This window comes from Polypterus senegalus, chromosome 8 (assembly GCF_016835505.1).
Source record: "Polypterus senegalus isolate Bchr_013 chromosome 8, ASM1683550v1, whole genome shotgun sequence".
Classification (NCBI taxonomy): domain Eukaryota; kingdom Metazoa; phylum Chordata; class Cladistia; order Polypteriformes; family Polypteridae; genus Polypterus; species Polypterus senegalus.
The window spans coordinates 69,995,626-70,019,756 of record NC_053161.1 but is presented as its reverse complement, the minus strand read 5'-3'; the positions used below and the strand labels follow the sequence as shown (position 1 = coordinate 70,019,756).

General features: G+C 36.2%; 1 protein-coding gene across 5 annotated transcripts in view; it reads left to right on the top strand.

Moving 5' to 3' along the window:
• Positions 1 to 24,131, top strand: part of LOC120534014 (death-associated protein kinase 1-like) — an 81,872-nt gene that overhangs the window by 22,779 nt on the left and 34,962 nt on the right. For all 5 annotated transcript variants that reach the window (XM_039761227.1, XM_039761224.1, XM_039761223.1 and 2 more), the window contains 6 exons: positions 3,370 to 3,468; positions 5,663 to 5,761; positions 16,213 to 16,311; positions 17,871 to 17,993; positions 21,532 to 21,612; positions 21,789 to 21,929. In XM_039761227.1, coding sequence (XP_039617161.1) covers positions 3,370 to 3,468; positions 5,663 to 5,761; positions 16,213 to 16,311; positions 17,871 to 17,993; positions 21,532 to 21,612; positions 21,789 to 21,929 — 642 coding nt within the window. The remainder of the gene's footprint in view (positions 1 to 3,369; positions 3,469 to 5,662; positions 5,762 to 16,212; positions 16,312 to 17,870; positions 17,994 to 21,531; positions 21,613 to 21,788; positions 21,930 to 24,131) is intronic.

Sequence of the window (24,131 nt, the reverse complement as noted above, 5' to 3'; positions counted from 1 at the left end):
TTCTTAATTTTCTTTTTGTAAGTTTGAATGTAACATTTTGTGAGTCCACTTTTTCATGGTTGCTGTTCATTGACTATAGGGTATTAATATGAAACTGATTTTTTTTATCTGTCAAAGTGTGTTTGCTTAGCTATTTCCGTTTCGCAACCCCCCTAATTATTTATGGTTAAATTGTACCACTAACATGCCTCATTCTGGTAATGACTATCTCATTAAATTTAATTGGATTTTCTGGTTTTGAAATTGTATGAAGTCTTCTTACAAAATACCAATTTATTATTATTATTATTATTGTTTTTTTTTTTTATATAAAACACCCTAAACTCCTGTTACGTGTTACGTCATTTTGATATAGTACTTTCACAAGTGAATGAAACATTTTCTTATCATATAACCAGCATGACCCAGCATTCCAGTTCTCTCTTCTTTAAAGGTTTCTTCTGGGTCTTTACTTTGCTCAGTGCAATGTCTCACAAATGAACAAATTGTTGTTAACCATTTTGTTGGTTACGTCATTGATGCCACTATGACTTCCCATTGCTGTGATGCTGCATGTTTTCAGGGAAAGCTGATGTGTTTTCACAAGGTGCCATTAAACTTCATGGCAGACATAATAAAAGATTGGATTGTGGATTGTTTAACATGTGTTGTTTTCTATTTCAAAATAAACACTCGTTATTAAACAAAACATTGTGTTTTGCTGAATTCAAATTATTGTCTGGTTTATTGATTTATTGACTTCATGCCTGGTTAATAACTCATGACTTGAATTGTCCTTTAGCTTATTTGCTTCCTAGAGAAAATGAACCTGCCGGCATGGCTGACTGCACTTTTGGATTTCTCTTAAAACCAAGAATGCTGTTTTTCCATTCTTATCCCTTAAAAAAGCTTCTCAGTGTATTATGTTATAAATGTTATCTAATATCTGATCTGTATATAAGTCATAATTACAGATAAAGGAAGTCTGATTAAATTAATAAGACAGTTCATATACAGTGCCATATCTTCATTGAACATATGTATTATATCAATAAATACACATAGTTATGGAATATTAAAGATTATGAATGGAAAAGTATGTAAACCCTTAGATTTAGTAACCATTGGAATCTCCCTTTGCAGCAGTTACCTCAATCAAGCACTTACATAACTCTTGATCAAACCTGTACCTCATTATGTCGGTATTTTAGCTAATTCCACTTCAAAGAGCAGTTTGAGTTCATTTATATTTATGAAATAGCTTGCATCTGACCACACAAAGTATTTTAGTAAGTTGAGGTCAGGATTCAGATTTCAGCATTGTAAATTGCATCATTCTAATCTGTTATTGATTTACTCCTGTATTTGGCATTTTAGATCAAAGACAGCTGTCCTCATATTCTCTTGCAGAATTTGCTGATATACCCTGTAATTCATTGTTTCCTCAGTTCACTGAGGTAGCAAAGCAGACACTCGCCATTATGCTTCTTCCAAAAACCCTGCTTCACATCTGGAATGACTTTTTGCTTTAGCATGAGACATAGCCTGGTGTCCTTTTACCCAAAGTTCTTCCCTCAACTGTCTATGAAACATTGTTTTTGTAATGTTATAAAACACCAAGATGGTCAAAGCTGATACAGAAGGCAATGTTTTTAGGTGAAAGTGGTTCCCTATGTAGTAACTTCACACAATCACCTCCCTTATCCTGTGTTTCATTGTTGTGGATTCAGAAATTGTCAATTCCAAGCCACCCTGGAGTCTTCATGAATTCGTCAGCATTATGTGGCATGCTATTACAGCAATTATGGCAGGACGCCTGCTCCAACAGTGATGATTTTCTTTCATTTCTGTATTATGTGCATTAATCTTTTCTAGTATTATGATCTTCGACAACTACCAGCAAGAGTGAAAGAGAAGGTCTATAAGATGGTAGTAAGACCAGCTACAGTTTGTTATATGGGTTGGAGACGGTGGCACTAACGAAAAGACAGGAGACGGAGCTGGAGGTGGCAGAGTTAAAGATGCCAGGATTTGCACTGGGTGTGACGAGGATGGACAGGATTAGAAATGAGGACATTAGAGGGTCAGCTCAAGTTGGATGGTTTGGAGACAATGAGAGGTGAGATTGCGTTGGTTTGGACATGTGCAGAGGAGAGATGCTGGGTATATTGGAGAAGGATGCTAAGGATAGAGCTGCCAGGCAAGAGGAAAAGAGGAAGGCCCAAGAATAGGTTTGTGGATGTGGTGAGAGGACATGTAGGTGATGGGCGTAACAGAACAAGATGAAGAGGACAGAAAAATATGGAAACAGATAATCCATATTGGCGACCCGTAACAGGAGCAGCCCGAAGACGAAGAAGAGTATTATGATCTTTAACCAGACTGTCTTTCCTGTTATTCAAACATAATTAAATGTCATATCTCATTTTAATAGCTATTCTATCAAGAATCTAAAAATGGGAGCCTGCCTTCTATAGATGATGTTTTAAATACAACCAATGGCTCAGGGTGCAGAGAAAACAGGGTCTGCTACTGGGAGTTCTAACCTGCTATCTCCTTTACAAAAGTGGAACTACTTGTAGGCCTATTAGTGACACCAGGGTGGGATTTAAAACCCTTCAGAGTTTGTAACTGACTTTGCTCAAGAGTTCAAGAAGAGATGTCTGGTATAAACAGTGACCGCAACAGGTATTGAGATAATGGTAGCTGTGGAATACTTAATGCTGATTGTGTGTGTTAAGCATAGCATCTAGTAGATTGGACCTGCCGAGTGAAGTTAGAATGGTAGATGGACCTTTATATATTGCTTTGCACTTTTACAGTTGAGCATTGTGTATTTGTTAGTTCAAGTGCAACACTACCAATTGTACTGTGATGCCACTCATTTTCATTTTGTGTTGGTCTAGTGTGAACAAGTGTGAGAGTTTACCCCATAATGGACTAGTATTGTATACAACAGGGTTCCTGTGTTGTTTCCAGTGCTGCTAGGATAGGCTCTGGGAACTGGAGAAAACAGATGTATCTTTTTTGTTATGAAAGTTGTGAAGGCTGCTGTGCACATTCCCTGCTTTCACTGGGAGAAGAGGTAGTAATCAGTGCCTTTGCTTGAAATATTATAAAAAAGAGTTTACATCGATATCTATTAAAGCATGACATTAAATGTTGAAATGTTCTGCTTATTTTATTAAAGAGTTTGTGAGGATTGTTTCCTTTTTAAAGAGATGTAACATTTTTAAACCCCAGAGCTATTTTTTTTGTTGACATGTATAAGAGTATAATGTAAAGGCAAGTATTTTAAAGGTTATAATAGTCAGAATATTTTTAAAGAAAATATTATTAGTTTTTAAGACTGTGTGGTATACATTATTACTATGAATGTTTGTGTTTTAGAATCAGTCATCTCCACTACATGAAGCTGTCATTGGAAAAGCAGTTCAAGCAGTGGAGTTCCTGCTCCAAAATAAAGCAATTTGTGACCTTCAAAATAAGGTATTGATTTGTCATTTTTTTTAAATGTTATTTCTTTTAATATTGAAGGCTTGACACAAAAATCTAGATTACTTAAATAACTAGATAGATTTAGATTACCGGTAGTTTATTCTACCCAGGCTGAGGTCTTACCTCAGAACACGAGAGGTTTTCATGTTATACAAGCATCCAGATATTTTGTTGACATACTTTTTAGTGATGTGTACTAGGGCATTGTACCTTGCATATGTGTTATGTACCCTTGTGATTTCTGGGACACTTTAGAAGGTTTATTATACCACAAAGATATAGGGACAGTCTTTCCATGCTTTAAAATAAAAACTTTATTGCATTGTTTTACGATGTACACATACAGCATCTTGCCCAACCACAATTTTATGGAAAACAAGTTAAATTATTTTTTTCTTTTTAACATGTAGTATTCGAGGGGGAGATTAATCACGCAAAGAAGTGTAACAAAATCGATATTAATATCTTGAAATTATTATTATTATTTGTTATTAGGTGTTTGCTTTACTTTGGCTGCTAGTTCTGTAACTGAAATGTCTCCTTTTAGGTTTCAGTAGCCCAAGGTAAAAGTGACTAAAACAGTAGAATTATCAGAAATAAAGCCTTTTGCTTAAGTTAATAATGACAAGTGAGTGATATACCCATAGAGAACATAAAAGTGTAAATTACATACATACATTCTAAAGCAACTTAATCCAGTTAATGTTGGGGGACTACAGAATGTCATGGCAACACTGAGAGTGAGATAGGAAAAAGCCCAGGACAGGTAACCAGTCCATCTCAGGACACGATCCAAACTGACTCACATCTCCAGCTAACACAGCAGACAAATTTGGAGTAACATGAGGAATTCTGGCATGGGCATGGGAGGAACTCCATACAGACATCAACTGAGCACAGAATCTGAATCCAGTTCACTAGATCAATTAGGCAACAGAGCTAAGATCTGAGCTACTGTGCCATCCCGAAAGTGTAAATTTAACAAAAAGTGTGCTGCCTCACATGTAATGATAAGGTATGAGGGTCTTTCTATTAGCTGGACTCATTTACATGGCTGCTCAGAACAAAGTACCAAATACTTTCCCTAGAACCTACTGTTCCTCTCTCCCTTTCACTCTTTTGTCATTTGAACCGTTACACTAGCTCTGTACCTGAGTTTAGTCTCACAGAGGCTGTACAGATAGGGTTATGAAATTCAGCAGAAATTTATAGGGTCTTCACAAAGAATCCTATGACTTCCCCACGTTTTCCTTCATTTCCACTTCTTTCTAAAACAATTGGAATTAGTGTTCCTTCATAACCTATATGTAATGGCTAATATCTCACAGTATTAGATGGAAGTGGACTTCAGCGGTTCCCCTGCTTGTCTTCCATAACACACCTTGTGACAGCCTCCCAAGGCCGCTTCTGAAGGACCTTTTTGGTCATAGGCCACAGAACTTCACATGTCCCAGATTATTCACTTCTGATACCACCCTTTGTAATTCAGTGTTTTCTTGTCTGTCACCTACAGTGACCTTGGAGAGTTGCTCCTATGGCTTTCTTTTCCCTTAACAGGCCATTCTGTCACCTCATTGTCTTTACGTAGCATGTAGAGGTGCTCTCTAAATGCCAGTGAGGGTTTTCTTGTCATTGTCTGACCCCCTTCCATCCTTTCAACTTTTCACTAGAAATCTCTTGATCTTGATACCCTAGGCAAACCTTTTAGGTCTATAATATTTATGACATCTTGGACAGTGCTTAGAATTCATAAACTACCCATTACAATTTTACTGTTTACAGATTGAAACAGGGCTTGTTACATGACTGCTGAGGCAGTTTGTACAATTCAGGTGCATAACAGATAAATGTAAAGTGCATCCATCCATCCTCCCACCTGCTATATCCTAACTACAGGGTCATGAGGGTCTGCTGGAGCCAATCCCAGGGTGCAAGGCAGGAAACAAGCCCTGGGCAGGGCGCTAGCCCACCACAGGGCATGCACACACACCCAAACCCAAGCACAATTTAGGATCACCAATTGGACTATGAGAGGAAATTAGATGCTGAAATAATATACAGAGTTTTGATTTCATACTGCAAACAACAAGGAATGTGTTCACAAAGTAAATTACTTAGCCGAAAATTCTTATGATGACATAGTAGCTTCTTTTCAACATGATGTGCAAATGTTTTGCTTTTTTAGGATGGTGAAACTCCCCTGCACCTTGCTGCATGTCAGAAGTCAGAGGGCATCTGCAGTAAACTATTAAAATATGGAGCAAATGTGGAACTTAAAAATAAGGTAGTGTGACTGGCGTATTTGCATAATATACATATTAATGTATTGTATAAGGTTGTATTTAAATGTGCATTAAAAGAGTTGATTAAAATTTCTTTTGGTGACAGCGTAACTTCTAAAAGTGTTGACTTGCATTTTATATCCCACTAATCATTTCAATTCTTTCCATAATAAATTCCTACAGAGCTTTTGTAACATTTTAGATGATGTGCACACTTATAATTTATGCAGTGCTTCTTTACACATTTCTCTAGTTGTATTCTTCCTTTATTCATTCATTCTAGAATTGAATCTCTACATTTTGTCTTCGGTAGAAGTTTGTGGGATGCAGGAAACTATCCCTGCAGAATTAGGCACTAGGCAGAAACCAACCCCAGAGATTATCATAGTTTACATTATCTTACAGTCTAGTAATTTAGTAATAGACCTGTGCTTAAAGTTGTTAATGTCACTGAAATTTGAAATAACATGTTTCATTTCAGTTGAGGTATTGCATGTAGTCCCTATTACAATTCCTACCATAGTGATTTTTACCTTTTCTCCTCTGTTATGCAAGGTTTTCATTAACAGATATCAAGGTACTTGGAGAATATCTAGATTAGGCACCTAAAGTCTGCATTTATGTTGTTTACAAATGATACTGTGCTTTTATCACCAACTGACTGTGATCTTCACAATACTCTAGAAAAGTTTGCAGCTGGTGTAATGCAATTGGGATGAAAACAAGCACCTCCAAATCTAAGGTCATCATCCTTTCCTAGAAAGTAGTGGGGACACCTGTCCCAAATGGTGGAGTTCAAGTACCTCTGAGACTTGTTCACAATTGAAGGTAGAGTTAGTCAAAATACTTACAAGCAAAAGCAGATCCAAAGGCCAGTGAAGCCGGTAGAAAACTGAATTTTATGGCAAGCTGAATTAACATTTAGTGATATCTCAAAATGAATTTTAAGATATCTAGAACTGTATTTTAGATATCTCAAATTGAATTACAGATATCTAAAAATACATATGTTTTAAGATATCTAAAAAGCATTTTATGATATCTCAAATAGATTTTAAGATATCTTGAAATGATATGCTCTACATTTTGAGATATCTGAAATGCATTTCAAGAGATCTTAAGTAAAATTCGAGATATCTCGAAATAGGTTTGTGACGATGCCGGTGCCCTACAGACTCCCTCTTCCCACATGGGAGTCTGCTGAACCAACACCATTGATAGTTATGACTGAGATGAGCTGACAAATGAGGACAATTCTCTGATGATGCCAGAGGATGGTAGAAAAAGTGCCCAAGTGCTTTTGTTCAAAAACAGTCAAAAACAAAAGTAAAACCAAAAAAGTGTCCATTGTGCAGTGTTCTGAAAACAGTACATAAATAAATCCATAAAATCATTGTGAAAAGGGGGGATAAAAATGAATAAATAAATCCATTAAAAATCAGAGGTTAAAATGCAGACTAACTCCTCCCGATCTCAGCCCACCTCTTTCTCTTTCTCCCCAGCTCACCCATTGCTCATTTAGCCGGCGGAGACTCAGCAGCCATGAACTCCTTTCAGCCGACTGCCGTCTTGGCTACCTCCAGATATCGCAGCCAGACCATCCAAGGTCGGCTCTCCTTCCTACTTCCTTCACGCTCACTTGGTCACACCTCAGAAGCTTAGGGAAGGAATTTGAGATATCTTAAAATGAGTGGGAAGTTATTTTAGGATATCTCGAAATATAATTAAGACTAGCAAAATACCCACGCTTCGCAGCGGAGAAGTAGTGTGTTAAAGAAGTTATGAAAAAGAAAAGGAAACATTTTAAAAATAATGTAACATGATTGTCAATGTAATTGTTTTGTCACTGTTATGAGTGTCATATATATATACACACACACACACACACACACACACACACACACACACACAGACACAGACACACACACATATAAACATATATACATATACATATATACATATCTACATATACACATATCTACATATATATCTACATATACAGATCTACATATCTACATATTTATACATATATATACACATATCAACATATATATATACATATATATACAGATCTACATATATACATATCTACATATACAGTATACACACATATATATACACATACATACATACATACATACATATATATCAACATATATATACTGTATATAGCAAAATCCCCGCACTTCGCAGCGACGAAGAACTGGTTTTAAATTTTTATTAAGAAGAAAAGAAAATCTTTTTAAACGGAAAATATACCAATAACTATCTGTTAAGGATGTCTTTGTATACCACGTTGTCAGTTTAGCACTCCGGTTGTAATAATACCAAGCTGTGTACTGAGATTACTTTTGAGAATGCAACGTATAGTTGTCCAGGAGAAAAGCAATGTGGCCTCAAATCAATTGCAACCTTTTGTAGGGTCTGTCCCTGAGACTTATTAATTGTCATCTGGAAGGAAAGCCTTACTGGAAATTTGAGGCATTTGAATTGAAATGGGAGATCAGAGGGTATAACGGTGATGCGAGGAATACATTCAGAGTGTGGCGCTCTGCTGTTTTTTTGTGTAGCTGCCTTCACACAGCTTCTCCGCTACTTTATAAACAAACGGCATATAAGGCCGTCGTTTCTCCTTGCTTCGCGGTTCTGTACTGTTTTATTGTTCGTTTATTACGATTGTTATAGTTATTGTGTAGCTATTCGAGACTTACTTTACAGTTCAGGTATCCATTTCCTTTATTTAATCCATGGCTTGTACGCTATTTTTTGTTTGTTTATTACGATTATAGATATTTATTGATTCCCTTCTTTAGCTGACTGCCTGTTCATATAAGGCGCTCCGCTGTTTTTTTGTGAAGCAGCCTTTACACAGCTTCTCCACTGTTTTATAAACGAATGACATATAAGGCCATCCTTTTTCCTTGTTTTGCCAAGGAAGCTGCCTTTTTATTTAATCCACGGGTTCTCCGCTGTTTTATTGTTCGTTTATTACGATTGTTATAGTTCTCTTTATATAGCACGTTGTCAGTTCAGCACTCTGGTTGTAATATGACGAAGCTGCGCTAGCTCACTCTTGAGAATGCAACGTATCGTTGTCCAGGAGAAAAGCAATCTTGCCTGAAATCAATTGCAACCTTTTGTAGGGTCTGTCCCTGAGACTTCTTACTTGTCATCGCGCAGCAGAGCCTTACTGGAAACTGGAGGCATCTGAATTGAAATGGGAGATCAGAGGGTATAACGGGGATGCAAGGAATACATTGAGTGTGGAGAAACTCTAGAGACAGCGTGTGTATTAACTTGTGGATTTTTCTGTGAGTATTTGGTGGCAGCGTGACGAAGTTGCTTCCGCAAGACCGCGTTAGCTGTGGAGCTCAGCTCAGAGCATATTCTTTTCCTACCTTGTCAATTGTATAATGCATTTTTTGAGCAGGTTTGATGCATGGAAGTGATCACTCGTACTGCGTTCAGTCAGTTCACGTGAGCTGCTCTCTTGTGTGATGTTGCAATGTCCACGGCTTTATTTAATGTTAGCTAAGACCCGGCACTTAAACGTTTCTCACTACAGCAATTTTATCTCCGTTACAAAGTGATCCAAAGTCTCATTTAGACCTTGTGTGTTCTCATTAAACTTGTATCTCACAAATAAAGTATTCGACGAAGGCATGACAAATGGCAGCTGGAGCGTGTCCATAAACTTAATTTAAACTTATGGTTTACACAGTGCTTTGTTTCCACAGTAGCTGCACTTATGAATAAGTTTGTATGCGTTTTTCTTCAGCGCTCTTTGGGAGCTCTTCCTTCTTTTCTATGTACTGCGTTCACAGTCAGTTCACGTGATTACGTGGGAGGCGTGATAATGTGACACGCAGCTCCGCCCCCATGGCCATCGGGCTAAAGTCCATTACAGTATATGGAGAAAAATAGGTTCCAGTTATGACCATTACGTGTAAAATTTCAAAATGAAACCTGCCCAACTTTTGTAAGTAAGCTGTAAGGAATGAGCCTGCCAAATTTCAGCCTTCTACCTACACAGGAAGTTGGAGAATTAGTGATGAGTGAGTGAATGAGTCAGCGGGGGCTTTGCCTTTTATTAGTATAGATAACGTAAAATTCTTTGTTGTTTGAGATATCTAAAATACATTTTTATATATGTAAAATTCAGTTCATGATATCTTAGAATGGGTCTCTGCTCCATTTCAGATACCTTACAATATATTTCTAGATATTTCAAGTTGTATTTCAAGATATCTACAATACATTTTAAGATATCTTTAAAAAGACCCTTAATTAATTCAAAATATCTCAAAAGCATTTTCAGGTACCTTCAATACAATTTAAGATATCTGAAATACATTTCCAGATATCTTAAAACAGCTTCTTGTCCATTTTCAGATTAGGACATTAGAACACTCTACACGAGAACAGGCCATTCAGTCCAACAAAGCTCTCCAGTCCTATCCACTTATTTCTTCTAAAAAAACATCAAGTCGAGTTTTGAAAGTCCCTAACATCTTATTATCTACCACACTACTTGGTAGCTTATTCCAAGTGTCTGTGCTTCTTTATGTAAAGAAAAACTTCCTAATGTTTGTGCGAAATTTACCCTTAACAAGTTTCCAACTGTGTCCCCGTGTTCTTGATGAACTCATTTTAAAATAACAGTCTCAATCCACTGTACTAATTCTCTTCATAATTTTAAACACTTCAATCATGTCACCTCTTAATCTTCTTTTGTTTAAACTGTATAGGCTCAGCTCTTTTAATCTTTCCTCATAATTCATCCCCTTTAGCCCTAGAATCAGCCTGGTCACTCTTCTCTGGACTCTTTCTAGTGATGTTATGTCCTTTTGTAGCCTGGAGATCAAACTGCACACAGTGCTCAAGGTGAGGCCTCACCAGTGCATTATAAAGGTTCAGCATAACCTCCTTGGACTTGTACTCCACACATCATGTTATATAACCTAACATTCTGGTTTCTGAACTCTGTTGGGAAGTCGATAGCTTAGAGTTCACTATGACTCCAAAATCCTTCTCATAAGGTGTACTCTTGATTTTATGATCGCCCATTGTGTATTCAAACCTAACATTTTTACTTCCTGTGTGTAATACTTTACATCAACTGACATTAAATTTCATCTGCCACAAATCTGCCCAAGCCTGTACGCTATCCAAAGCCTTCTGTAATGATATAACAGATTCCAAATTATCTGCTAATCCACCTCTCTTGGTATCATCTGCAAAGTTAACCAGCTTGTTACTTATATTCCTATCTAGATCATTTATATATATTAAAAATAGCAGCAGCCCTAGCACTGACCCCTGTAGAACACCACTCTTGACATCGGCCAGTTCTGATGAGGTTCCTTGCACCATCATGTCCCCATCCCAAATACATTTTCAGATATCTCAAAATCACGTACTGCTCATTTAAAGATATCTCAAATACATTTTAAGATATCGTCTAATAAACAGGAAGTCCCATTGAAAGAATAGGCATTTTTACAGGAAATGGTTTTGAGATATCTTGAAATGCATTTGGGATACCTTAAAATCTATGATAGGTCAATTTAAGATATCTAAATATTCAGTTGAAGATATCATGAAGTGCAGGCATGGTTATTTTTAAATATTTGAAAATGTATTTCAGATGTCTTGAACTCCATTTGAGATATCTCAAAGTGTGTTGCAGATATCTTAAAATGTAAAGGAAATTATTTTAAGATATCTCAAAGCAAGTTTCAGATATCTTAAAAAGTAGATTACATTTTAAGATATCTGAAATTCACTTTGAGATATCTCTAAATGTCAATTCAGCTTGCCATAGAATTGATACTTAAATTCCAATGTAGATGTTCAAGTTCAAATGTATCTTGGAATATGGTAAAATGTTATGAATTAAATTACTCAAAAATAACCCTAAAGGATTAAAAACAATTATGCTGAACACTGGACAGTAATATTTTTTAGAAAACCAAAGCAAAAGTAAAAATTGCATAGAACAAGTAGTCTAATTAAAAATGGGTTTATTTACAGGTATAATTTGCCTTTGTTGCAACTTTTATGTGGTTTCAATTAAGACGCAGACAAATGATTTTTATCCTAGATGAAGATGAAACTGTAATACTTATTATTGTTACCTAAAATATAAGTGCATACTTGTGAGTTTGACCCAAGAACTACACTAGGCAGAATTCACCATGGGAAAAAATAAATACGGCAAGATGTTGTCTAGATGGTTGTTTTTTATAAACAGTAAAGGTAATTAGATTTTTTTATACTTTGTTAACATCAAAGTAAGTTACCATTAAATAGATTATATTTTATACTGTATCTATATTTCATGCATTATTCAAAACTTCCAATTGCAATATCCTTTTAATTATTTGTTTACAATGAGCCAAAATCTGGGCCAGAGTTTGCTACAACAGTATTCATTTCTTCAGTAATTGATAACGTTTTAGTTAATTTAAAGATTGCACCCAAAAGAATTTTAGCATTCCAATTGTCATTTTATTATTCAGCAAAAGATATTACAATATAATGCTGCAAGGAAAACACAGAGTTTACAGTAGAAAATAAAACAGTAGTCATAGTCATTGCAGTACTAATTTGGCCTAAAATAGTTCTCAGATTCAGTTTAAGCAGGCATGAATTGTACCTTTGGGCTGATGAAAAGGCATCATATGAAATGATTTATGAGGAGATGACACAGTATTGTATTCATTGGTACATATAGGAATTAGTTTAAATAGAATTCTTTAACAGTGTTAATATGCATTACATCTGTTTCATGTGAATATGGCTCATCAGTCTCAGTTTGTCACTTCAGAGGACACACAATTCTTGCTGTTGTCAAAATGAATTTCACATTTGAACGTCTTTCTGAAAATGTACTTTTTATTTAATTAAACAAAGTGTGTTACAGAATGCTAAATGCCCTTAGCCCGTGCCATAGTTTAAACATATAACAGTAAATAGTTTCAGTGGCTAATTGTGTCCAACTGAGAGAAAAAAAGATTAGGTAATGATTAGGGTTAATTACTTGACAGTATCATTTTGTACAGCTGCTTGAATTGTATTTCTACTTTTCAAACCATCTTATGGGGCAAAGATGCTTTGTGTGATCTTGAATTCCACAACCTGTTGGATGTTGGACTAAACACTACTTTCATTTCTTATTTGTTTGCATTGATTCAAGAATGTAGGTTTCTGGTTGGACATTAGCATTAGACACTACACCCTGCAACGTCACCTTGCAGTCATTAATTGTGAGACATTAAATTCATTTTCCACATAATGAGCTTTTATGAGCAATCTTAACTTTCATAGAATATCCGCTTGTTCATGCACAAGTAACATTTGCCAGTTACATTTGCAATGTCACCCACTAAATCATAATATTACACTTCTTTCTATTTTTTTTTTCAAGATGCAAATTCAAAGTTTTTTCTGGTTTTGTTGCTTTTTTCTCAGTTCCCAACACACCACACTATAATGAGCATGCAAGGCAAATATAGTCTTTTTTTATAGCTCTCTAAACCACCCAGTGGATGGAAACGATATTGCAAAATGTGATAAAAGAAATGGAAAAATAATTGTCAATTAATTGACGTGTGTGCTGTAGCATTAAAACTTTTTTCTTCTTTTTCCTCTTCATCATTTCCCATTTCTGTGTAGGGTCAATGTGCTCAATCATCCTTCTGCAACCTCTCCAGTCAAGCCCCTTTCCTTCAAATTTTCTTTTACTTTATACAGTAACACAATTTTTCATTATTCAGAAGCAGAAAAAAGAGATAAAGAAAGAAAAATGTAATTGATGCTTTTTTCTACCAAACAAAACATAGCACCTCATTAGTTGCCAATGAAAAGATAGAGAAATAGGAGAAGGCAGAGCAAAGAAAGAACTTACAAAGAGTTTTTTTATTATTTTATGTTCATATTAATATGAAGTGTGAGGATGTGTTTAGCAGGTGAAGTCACTAGATTGTATGAACACGAGTCTAAAAAAAGTTCTGTTATGAAAAAGTTGCAGTGGTGTATGGTTGTCTCATTGCATTTTGTGATCAAAAAGAAATGTAAAGGGTACGCTGGATTTATCACTCTCAGAATGGAGATATTAGCATTTCCAGCATTGTAGTGTTAGGCTGCAGTGTTTCATCACACTCCACATTGATATCCTCGATAAACGTTCTAGAAAGTAGCCTATGTGTAGTGGATATGTGTACAGCATATAATCTTTTTCCTCTTTTAATTTTATTATGACCAATTTATCTGTATTGTTACTTGTGAATACTGACTGAGGTATAATTCTGACCAATTTAACTGAGCTAAAGTTTAAAGATATTTCTTGAACATGTGTTTAATTTTTTTTGTTAACGCATATCCATAATTGTGTTGAATATTAACCATATTTGTGCATAGTGATATACTACATGTAAGCAAAAAGCTAATTAGTGTATATCTTATATATCTAACTTATCTTGTACAGTTAACTTAAAGGTGAGTCTTCACAACACATTATAATGGTAGGTTTAACTATATTAGATTCTCTGAACCTATTGTTTGTGTTTAATTTAATCTGAGTATGTTGGATGTGCATCCCACCAGTTCATTATCCCATGACCTAAATAACAAGCTAGTTTAATGGTGGGAGGGCTACATATTATAAATGTATTTCCTCTCTTTTCAGATTCATGTTATTTTACGAACATACTATGATGAAACATGCTACAAGTATTATTTAAAAATGATCATTCAAAAGTGTGTGTGTGAACTGTTTGCACCGTGGCATATAAGTTAGGCTTCCGGTTTCTCAGGTAAGGAAAGTAGGCTCAACTTTCAGTCTCGGTCTGCATAAAATCTGTACTTCTTTCCATGTCCATATGTCTTCTTTTCCCCTGATTTTTTCTTGTATCAAAAATGCAATTGTCCAATCACATATTAACTAGTATTCAAAACTTTGGAATCATCCAGAAATATTCATGTTACTTTTTTTCAGAATATAAAATTGATTTAAAAATATATGCAAGACATTACTAAGGTTGCAAATGCTGGTGTTTCAAACAACTGATTTATACATTATTATTCATTGATGACTGATTATATTCTGAAATCAGTGATTCTAAGCTTTTGAACACTAGTGCATCTATCTATCTATCTATTTAGTTCCCCAAACCCAGACAGATGCGGATATAAGTCCAGCAACACACACGGCTTTATTTTGGCTGTGGGAAACTTTTCCCAAATTGACTCCATATAGCACAGAAATACACACAACTCTTGTTTTCTTCATCTCTCTCTCCTCATCCTCCTTCCTCCATATGTTTTGTCACCTTCCTTCCGACTCTGGCCCTGGAACAGTGGCAGCTTACATTGTCCCATACGATTGATCCAAAAGCACTTCCAGGTAAGGTGGGAGCCTGATGGAACAGGGCACAGGAGACCCTGCAGCACCCATTGGTGGCACCCCCGGCAATCCACAGGGATGAGCCACCAAACTTCAATTCCCAGTATGCCCTGTGGGAATATGAGGTGCCAAAGCAACCCAGGGAGGCTGAAATCTAGTGATCTGGGGCAGATAATGCCCTGAGCACACTCTCTTCCCGGTCCTTTCATTTCAGAGGGGTCTCAGCCAGGCATGACCTCTAATTGTCTGCCACAATACATAAAGACAGTATATGCATTTGGCTAGAAGGGCATGGTTTAAACCTTTTGAAAAAAATTCTTGAAAAAGATGTCAGTACCATCCTGAAAAGTGCACACATGCACAGACATATATGGCATACTTAAACTGCTGTATCACAGCTTCTAGAATCTGAATTGTCATCTTAACCCCGTCATGGTCTTCAAAGAATTTTCATATTGCCCTTGTTAGTTTTACTTTTGGTACACCTTGATTTTGGAGAAGAGCCAGAAATCAAATGGGGCAGAGTCAGACCAGTAAGTTAACCCCAGAGGCACTAATAAGGAGGACTCGATGTGCAGGATCATTGTTGTGGTATAGTACCCAAGTCTTTCAATTTACACTTGGTTGTGGTAAAGGATGAGCACTTGTTTGATTTCATCTGATTCATTCACTCATGAACGTGCCCAGTATTCACTTCTACCTTCATTTCTTGTCTCCATGATAACTTACAAACCTGACAATTTCATGAGGTTTTTCTGAATAGTTGAGTATGATTTTCTGAGAAAATAAACCATATAGAACAAATTCAAAAGTCTATCTGAACAGAATTTTGGAACTTGCCTTGTATGAATGATTGTGTGTGAGGATGCAAAAGTAATGAACTGTCCAGGTCTGATTTCTCCCAAAACAGACTTCAGCCCCCGGATTACACAGGATTACATGGGTTCAGGAAATGGATGGGTACATGATAATGAAAATATGCTTATATATAAATATATTCTAATACAATCAACATATCTAATAATGTATTTAAATATATTGCTACAGGATGGTGATACGCCACTGCACCTTGCTGTGAGAAGTGGATCTTTACCTATCTGTCAGATGTTAGTTAAAAATGGAGCATCTCTACACACTAAAAATAAGGTAGGTCATAAAAAGAAGTGTTATCTGGAAGAAACATTTTAAAGGGGTCTGTATTCTGCATGAACACACACTCCTTGAAAAATATGTTCTTTTGTCTCACAGTCAAAAGCTAGCCCAGAAATATTAAAAAAAAAGGTAGTGAAAAACAAAACATTTGAACATTAGAAAAAAATAGCACATAGTCTGAATTGTAATCTGTTTGAAACAAACAACTGTTCAGGCACTTTATCAAATTCATCATGTTGGAGTCTCCGGTAGAATAGAAACTCTAAGAGAAAAGGCTGAAGGGCTAGCTGGTTTTTTGACTTCCAACAAGACAGCACTTAGATGTTAAACCACTGGGACAAACAGAGAGCAGTAGCAGGATATGGTATCTGCCTTTTTATAAAAAAAATATTTGCAACAATTGTCCAATATGCAATAAAATTTCTTATATGAACCTTCTTTCCACCATTTCCCTCTGTAATCAGAAATTCTGGCAAATTATAGCCCTTCACATTTTACAGTACACTGCAAATGCAGACTTTGGGGATTAATAAAGTATCTATCTATCTATCTATCTATCTATCTATCTATCTATCTATCTATCTATCTATTGTGAGACATTCCCGGACACCACCAGACTGAGACCACAAATTTATACAAAAAACGCATGTTTATTTTACACAGATAAAGTTCCACACAGCACACAGTGCTCCCAGCACCAATCAACCTCTTCACGGGCCTCTCTCTCAATGTCCGTGGTCGCCTTTCCTCTCCTCATGGAAGCTTCGTCCTGCTTCCACTCCCGACTCTAGCTCCTTGATTGTAGGGAGGCGGCCCCTTTTATTTCCACCCGGATGTGCTCCAGGTGCCTGATGATGTCCTTCCGGCAGCACTTCCTGGTGTGGCGGAAGTGCTGCCCTTGCACCCGGAAGCACTCCAGGTGTTCCTGGAAGGATCTTCCTCCATCTTCCCGAGTGTGGCGGAAGTAAATGTTTCCCGGGCTCCATGAGGCTTGGAGTGCCCCCTGGCGGTGGCCACGGGTCCCAACGGGCTGGAACCTCCTTGCTCCTCTCCCGTGGTCCTCTCACGATCCAGGGCGGTTGCCCCCTCATGGCCTGGAGGACTTATATGCCAACTCCCGGTCCTTCCAGGTGTCCCGGCTGGGTAAGGACCCCAGCCTTCTGTGACACTATCTATCTATCTATCTTGATTAAATCCTTTTAGAATATTTCAGCATTGTGTACTGAAAAAGGTTTCTTATACTAAACTATTGAATTTCATTGTTTAACTTAATTTGTATATGCTTTAAAAATTGTAAGCAAAATAGCATTAGTTACTAAATAAAAAAATATATTTTAAATAATAAAAAATTAATGTTTTGCATTTGCTTAATGATATTACATTTTAAACACATGCATGTTTTAATTTGGGGGTCTTTAGAATATACAGTTTTGGGATGGAGTTATTCTGACCTTCTTTTTTAGTTTAACAATTTGTATTGGATGAATAAGAAAAATAAAAATAATTTAAGAAAAAGTACTAATGTAGTGTTTTTTCCATGTTATCTCCTACAGAAAGCGGAAAATGTCTTGTTCTGTGCAGTGAATGGTGCAGGCACCAACTCTAAAGATGACTATTATAATCTTGTTACTTGGCTCATTGAAGAGGCTTCATCTCTATTATTAAATAGAAATAAGGTACTCTATGTTTATTTTGTTAATCTATTACATTTTATTTATTTTTGCTGTTTGTTTTATTGGCACCTCTAAATTGGTCTAGTTGGACCAAGAGTGCCCAGTAATCAAGTTTGAATCTGTCCAGAGTTGTTTCGTGTGAAGTGCCCAATACACACAGGATAAGGTTTGGTCCCTAAATGACCCTGAATTGGATTAAGTGGGTATAGCAGCAGGTGGCTAGATCAACTGATATATTCATTGTATTAAAAATTATATTCCTCATTCCTTTCTGTCAGTTTTGGTTTTAAGTTTTAAATAGAACCAAATATCACAGCTTTATTTGATCATTATTTAGCATTAGATTTTAGTTTATTTTAAAGAGATTAAGAAATGATCTTTCATCAAATTCTTACATCTGTGCTCCAAAAATACACTCAAGATTACTTATACAAGCTGTTTTTCAGATAATGTATAATCTTCTATTTCTTTTTACAATTTCTGAAACTGGAGCCAGTATTTCATTTTTGATGTAAAGGTATGTGAAAACTTGTTTGTAATTCTTAGTATACGTCATAATTCGTTCATAAGCATTTTCATTTTAGTCTGTAATGCAAAAAAGCGTGATTGTACAGATTTTCTGTCCCTAGTTTTCCATATGCTGAATCCTGTTTTAAGTGCATTGTTGACTGCTATGATCATCCTTCAGGATTTATGTATATTAGTCACCTATATCTGGTACTTTCTGGTAATTTCTTATACAAGTACTAAATTGTGCTGCTTTCAGTATAGACAAGCAAGGTGAATCTCAGTGAAACCCTAACACATATATATAGTGTAAAAGAATGAGTCTCAACACACTGGAAAGGTTTGGGGCAGCCACCCGTATATTGTCCCTCGATGCAAAAGGTTTTTTTAAGTAAGCACTGATGTCTATAGATTGAGCTCCAGACTGAACTGAATTGGTGGTGGAAAATATGGCTGTTTTAAAGGGTGAGACCGGAACTGATGTCATCTGAGGCCAAAGCCGGAAGTGATGTCTTCCTTGGAATCGGAAATGGAAGTGACATCTTTCATGGTGCCGGAACCATGAAGTGAGGTTGTTGTTAAATCAGGCAGGATTTCCCATATTTGGTCTGCAGAGATAACAGAATAAGGTCTAGCGCACCCTACCACCCCCTGGCCTTGCGGGTAATTACTTCCACTTGGTCCATTCAGCTCCCTGCAAATCGCACATGTGTGACAATAGACACATTAAAGAATTGTAAGATAATGTAATTTTTTTTTATAAATTGCAATCCTCAATTTGACTCTTTTACTGTCTTGAGTTGAGACAGTATGTATAGAATGATAGTGACTGGGAGAGGAATGTAGACAACATAAGCGACAGCCCACAATCTGAGATTTTCAAGAAATGCACGCACCAAAGTTTATACTGTCGAAACAGTAACATGATGTGTCATGCAATCCAGGGACTTCTAGGTACATTTGCCATGGAAACAACTGATACATTTACTCTGAAATTGCAGTGCCCATGGCAAAACAAAGATGGAGTACAAATATTTTACTTTTTTATATTGTTTTTAAACAAAAAAAATCCTTGAGTTCCAAAGCCCAATGTACAAATTGTTAATTTTGAGTTCGGAAAAGTCTTAAAAAATTAATAAAATTTGCTCATCATAACAATTCTAACTTGTAAATGCGTTGTATTTTAGTCATTGAAACCATTATGCAGTGTTTTGAGAGTAAGTTTAGGGAGTGTAACAACATTATGGGAACAACAACCACATACAGCAGAAAGGGCAGTGGTTGTGCTATCTAGGCATTTTCTGTGTGAAATATGTGCCTTCCCCCTGTGTTTTCACAGGTTTATTCCAGCAATTTCGGTTTTCACCATCAGCCCCAAACACAAGCATGTTGGTTTAACAGATGGCCTTAAATTGGACTTGTAAAACTGTGTGCATGTCTAGGCCTGTAATGGAAAAATGCATTGTCCAGAATTGTCTCTTACCATGCTCCTGATATTTCTAGGATGCATTTCAGTTCCCTGAGTTCCAGTAATATTAAAATAGGTTCAGAAAAATTCACAGTGCAACCACTATAAGCTCTGTACATGTAACATTTTTACAGATGAGGGATTTCTTACTGTTTGTGAAGGCAGTTGTGTTTTTGTCCTTTCTTTGTCCACTTACTCTAAAATTTTCTCACACCTCCTTTCTCACCTCCTAAATCTGGCCAACTTCCCTTCTCTGTTCCCAGTGAAATCCTTTATCTACAGTTAAATAACTGCAATGTTATTTAACTCTGGGAAAAACTGCCCATTAAAACCAATCATGCAATTTACCTCCTTGTCTGAAGTCACTGGTAAAACCGCCATATCCACTGGCACATAGTACTAAACAGTTGTTAAGATCACTGTGCTCTAGAACCCAGAAGCTCTTTGAAAAGTGCCACGTGACCTGAATTTGGACGTCTACATATAAAGTAGGGTTCTCCTTAAACATTTCCAGCCGTGCACACTACCTAAAGACAAATTGATGGATCCCTTGCTTCCATAAATCATCCTTTAATAAATGGCTTATTCCACCTGGTAATCTTACCATGTTGTCTGGGTAATAATTGATCTTCCAGGGTAAGGTAATACACTTATGAGTCCATTGGCCAGCATGATTTCACATAATCCCCTACTCTCACCTGACACTTTTTAATACTGTGAGCTCAAGTCTTTTTTCCTTCTCATTCCCAAAAACTGCCATCTTTTGTACTGATTTGTTTCTTTTTTTGTTTTGAAGTGGGCTTGAAAAAAGAGCTTTTTTATACCTTTTGACACTACCAGCATATGATGTTTTGAAAGCCTGTAATTTCTTTACTTTCCTAGAAGGTTTTGGGATACCAACATTTCAGTTGTTCTGCTGAAAGGTGAATACTTTGACAAAGCAATATTTGCAATTATTATACAGTATATTTCCTCAGATTGCAATTGGCACAAAAGAAATCTTATTTTCTTTCTGTTTTCTTGTATGCACCTTTATTTGCAAACTATTGTAGCTATAGCAAAAATGCAATGGTTAAAAATAATATTATCATCTGGTATCAATACAGACATCAATTTTATTTGATGTTGTTATTGTCAATTTTATCCTTAAAAAGACATCTCTGTATACTAATACTGTATATTATTAAATATATTATTTATTTATATTATTAAATACTGTATATTATATTGTATATCCACAACCTTTTTGAGCTTTGTCTGTCGTCCAGGTGTTATAGATTAATATCCATCAAAACAAGCAGATATAAGAGTTTTTTCCCACACTTTGCATGGATTATACTGTATTGTACTATTTTGGAAAAAAGAATAATATTAATTAATAAAATAAATGTGGTTGATATATTTATATCAATCTAACTCTTATAAGTTACCACTTGAAAATGTATGTTTACATTAGTGTTTCAGTAACAACAGTTTTAATGTGATGATGACATGAAGCACATTGTTTACAGAACAGTATTAGTTACAAGACTTCAGTGAAGCTTTGGCTGTTTATTTGTTTTTAAGGATGGTTTGACAGTCCTTGATGTTGCCTGGAAGAGACAGATTCCTCTAAACAGTATAGCATTAATCCAAAAGAAAACACAGGTAAAACAAACATTATTCTATTTGCCATTGAACTGCTTTTGTTAGACAGTAAGTCATAAATTCAATGTTCTTTGTACGCATTTCTGTCCCTGTGATGATAAGTCTATGATTTACTGTTGTTTATGAAGTGTAGTGTATTAAAGTAACTGGTGCTGTGCCCCCCTTGCTCTTACTAGGAACTTCAGAGGCAAACTCTTTTGAAAGAATTAGATGGAAAAGGAGGAGGAGAAGGAGAGGGAGAAGGAGGAATGACAAAGATATTTATCTGTGGTCATAGCAGAGTGGGAAAGACAACCCTAGTGCAAACTCTGCAGCAGGTATATATATATTATATATATTATATTTAAGTTATTATACAGTATATTATATTCAAGGCATTAGAATATGATATTCTAGTTATTTTTACTGCACTTAAAGAAAAATACAAATTGTTATGGATTAGAAGGGGGATTAGAAGAGGCCTGTAGCAATCAATGGAAAAAGTGCTTAGTACTTTTCAATTTATGATGGAGCATAGAGAAAAGCCAAGCAAAATGACACCTTTTATTGGCTAACTAAAAAGATTACAATATGCAAGCTTTCGAGGCAACTCAGGCCCCTTCTTCAGGCAAGATGTAATCATAGATAGCTATAAAAAATATGAAACAGGATCAGTATTGGGGCAGTAAGAACTTGTTTCACAGAGTGAGTAAGATACACCAAGATTCCTCCCAGTCTGGCCATTTGCGCTGTAGTAACTGACAGTGACCATCAGCAAACTGTAATGCTTAGGGTACAGAGGCACTGAGAAGCAGTTCCTTAACAAGAAAAGAAGAAAGAATCCCTCATGCTTCTGTATGCAGGAACAACCTTTAAACAGCAATGATGTGTTCCTGGTGACGTCAACTAAGCTCTCATTCAGCCCCAACCCTGCACATCACCGAAAGGACACTACAGAACTGATTTTGCATTCCAGCTGGCACAGAACATTTAAAATTTCAAAATCATGTTTTGTATCATCATTTTCAAACAATACATAAAAATTCATACTGTATAAATTAACAAGACATTAACATTTTCCAAGTCCGCTATATCCTAAACAGGATCCCAGAGAAGGTGGACAATCACATCAAGCTTAGGGTGTAAAGCTGGAACAACCCCACTATCACAAGGTGAGCACACAGACACTCTCACACTCATACACACTAGAGCCAATTTAGTATCACCAGTCCAATTAACTTGCAAGTCTTTGAATTATGTGAAAAAACTGGAGCACAGAATGGAAATCCAAATGGAAATGGGTAGAATCTACGAAATTAATGCAGGCAGACCCTGGACAGGCTTCTTTTTGCAAGACACCAGCGCTATCACCTTGCCATCATGCTGCCAACAAGAACACCCCTAACCTAGAATTCCAAACAAAGGCATTTGCAGGTTACTTTATTCACTCCAGGAACCAGCTTTGCCCTTCTGCTCATCCAGAACTTTTCCATAGGAGTCTGACTCTGTTTTTTAAAAAAAATGTGCCATTGGTTTGAAAAATGCAAATGCTTTCCTGCCGCTGTTATTAACATTATTTGATGTTAGCTGGCCAGGTGTGAATTGCTGTCTGTGTTCTGAAGGTACATAGACAGTAATTATAGGAAAAAGTCATACTTATAATCTATCACAGTCTTTCACTACATACGATAAAGAAGATCTTAGACATATCAAACAAACTGTTGGTATTCCAGTTATTTCAGTCCAGGGCCATGGAAAGCATCGGCAGCAGGGGTGTGATTGGGGATACACAGAGTCTGCTGCAGGATATGTATTACTGCTGCGAATACAGGAGACCGCAACAGTAGCAGTGTTTAGTAATGCTATAAAGATTATTTACAAATCATAAAAAGTTGATTTAAAATTGTTATGAATCTTACTCCAGAACAGCCTAATCATTTTATGGACTTGGAAAAAATGGCTACTGACAAGAAACACTGAAACTCACTAATTACTTTTTCTCTCTCAAAAACGCTGTCCTAGATTGTTCTGTTTCCACCATTTTCTGATTAAGGGCAACTTTGCATGTACTATCAAAAATTGATAATTATTTTGTTCTATTTAACAGTGACTTTGAAAAATCTAAGGCTTTGGTAAAAAAAAAAATAATGTAGTGTAATAAGTTAGGATATATTGTCACCTGTACAAAATACAATGAAACTCCTATTTTCAGAATTGAGCTGCACACTTGACACTGCTGTCCCCCCAACAACCTGAATCTCACTCTACAGGCTATGTAAAAATATATCAACACAGAATTATGTAATAGGCAAAATGTGGCCCCTACTACAACCACCCACCATTCCACCCTTTCCAAGACACACACACACCATATAAGTAATGTGGTTAATGGAAATCACTGCGAATACATTAAAGTTTTTCTAGCATAACTTGAAGTAATTAATGCACAGCCTGCACCTGCTTCCATGTAATTGAAGGAAAAAATGGTACAGAGTAAGCTAATGAAAACATGAGTGAAAAGCATAGTGCTGCAATGTGGC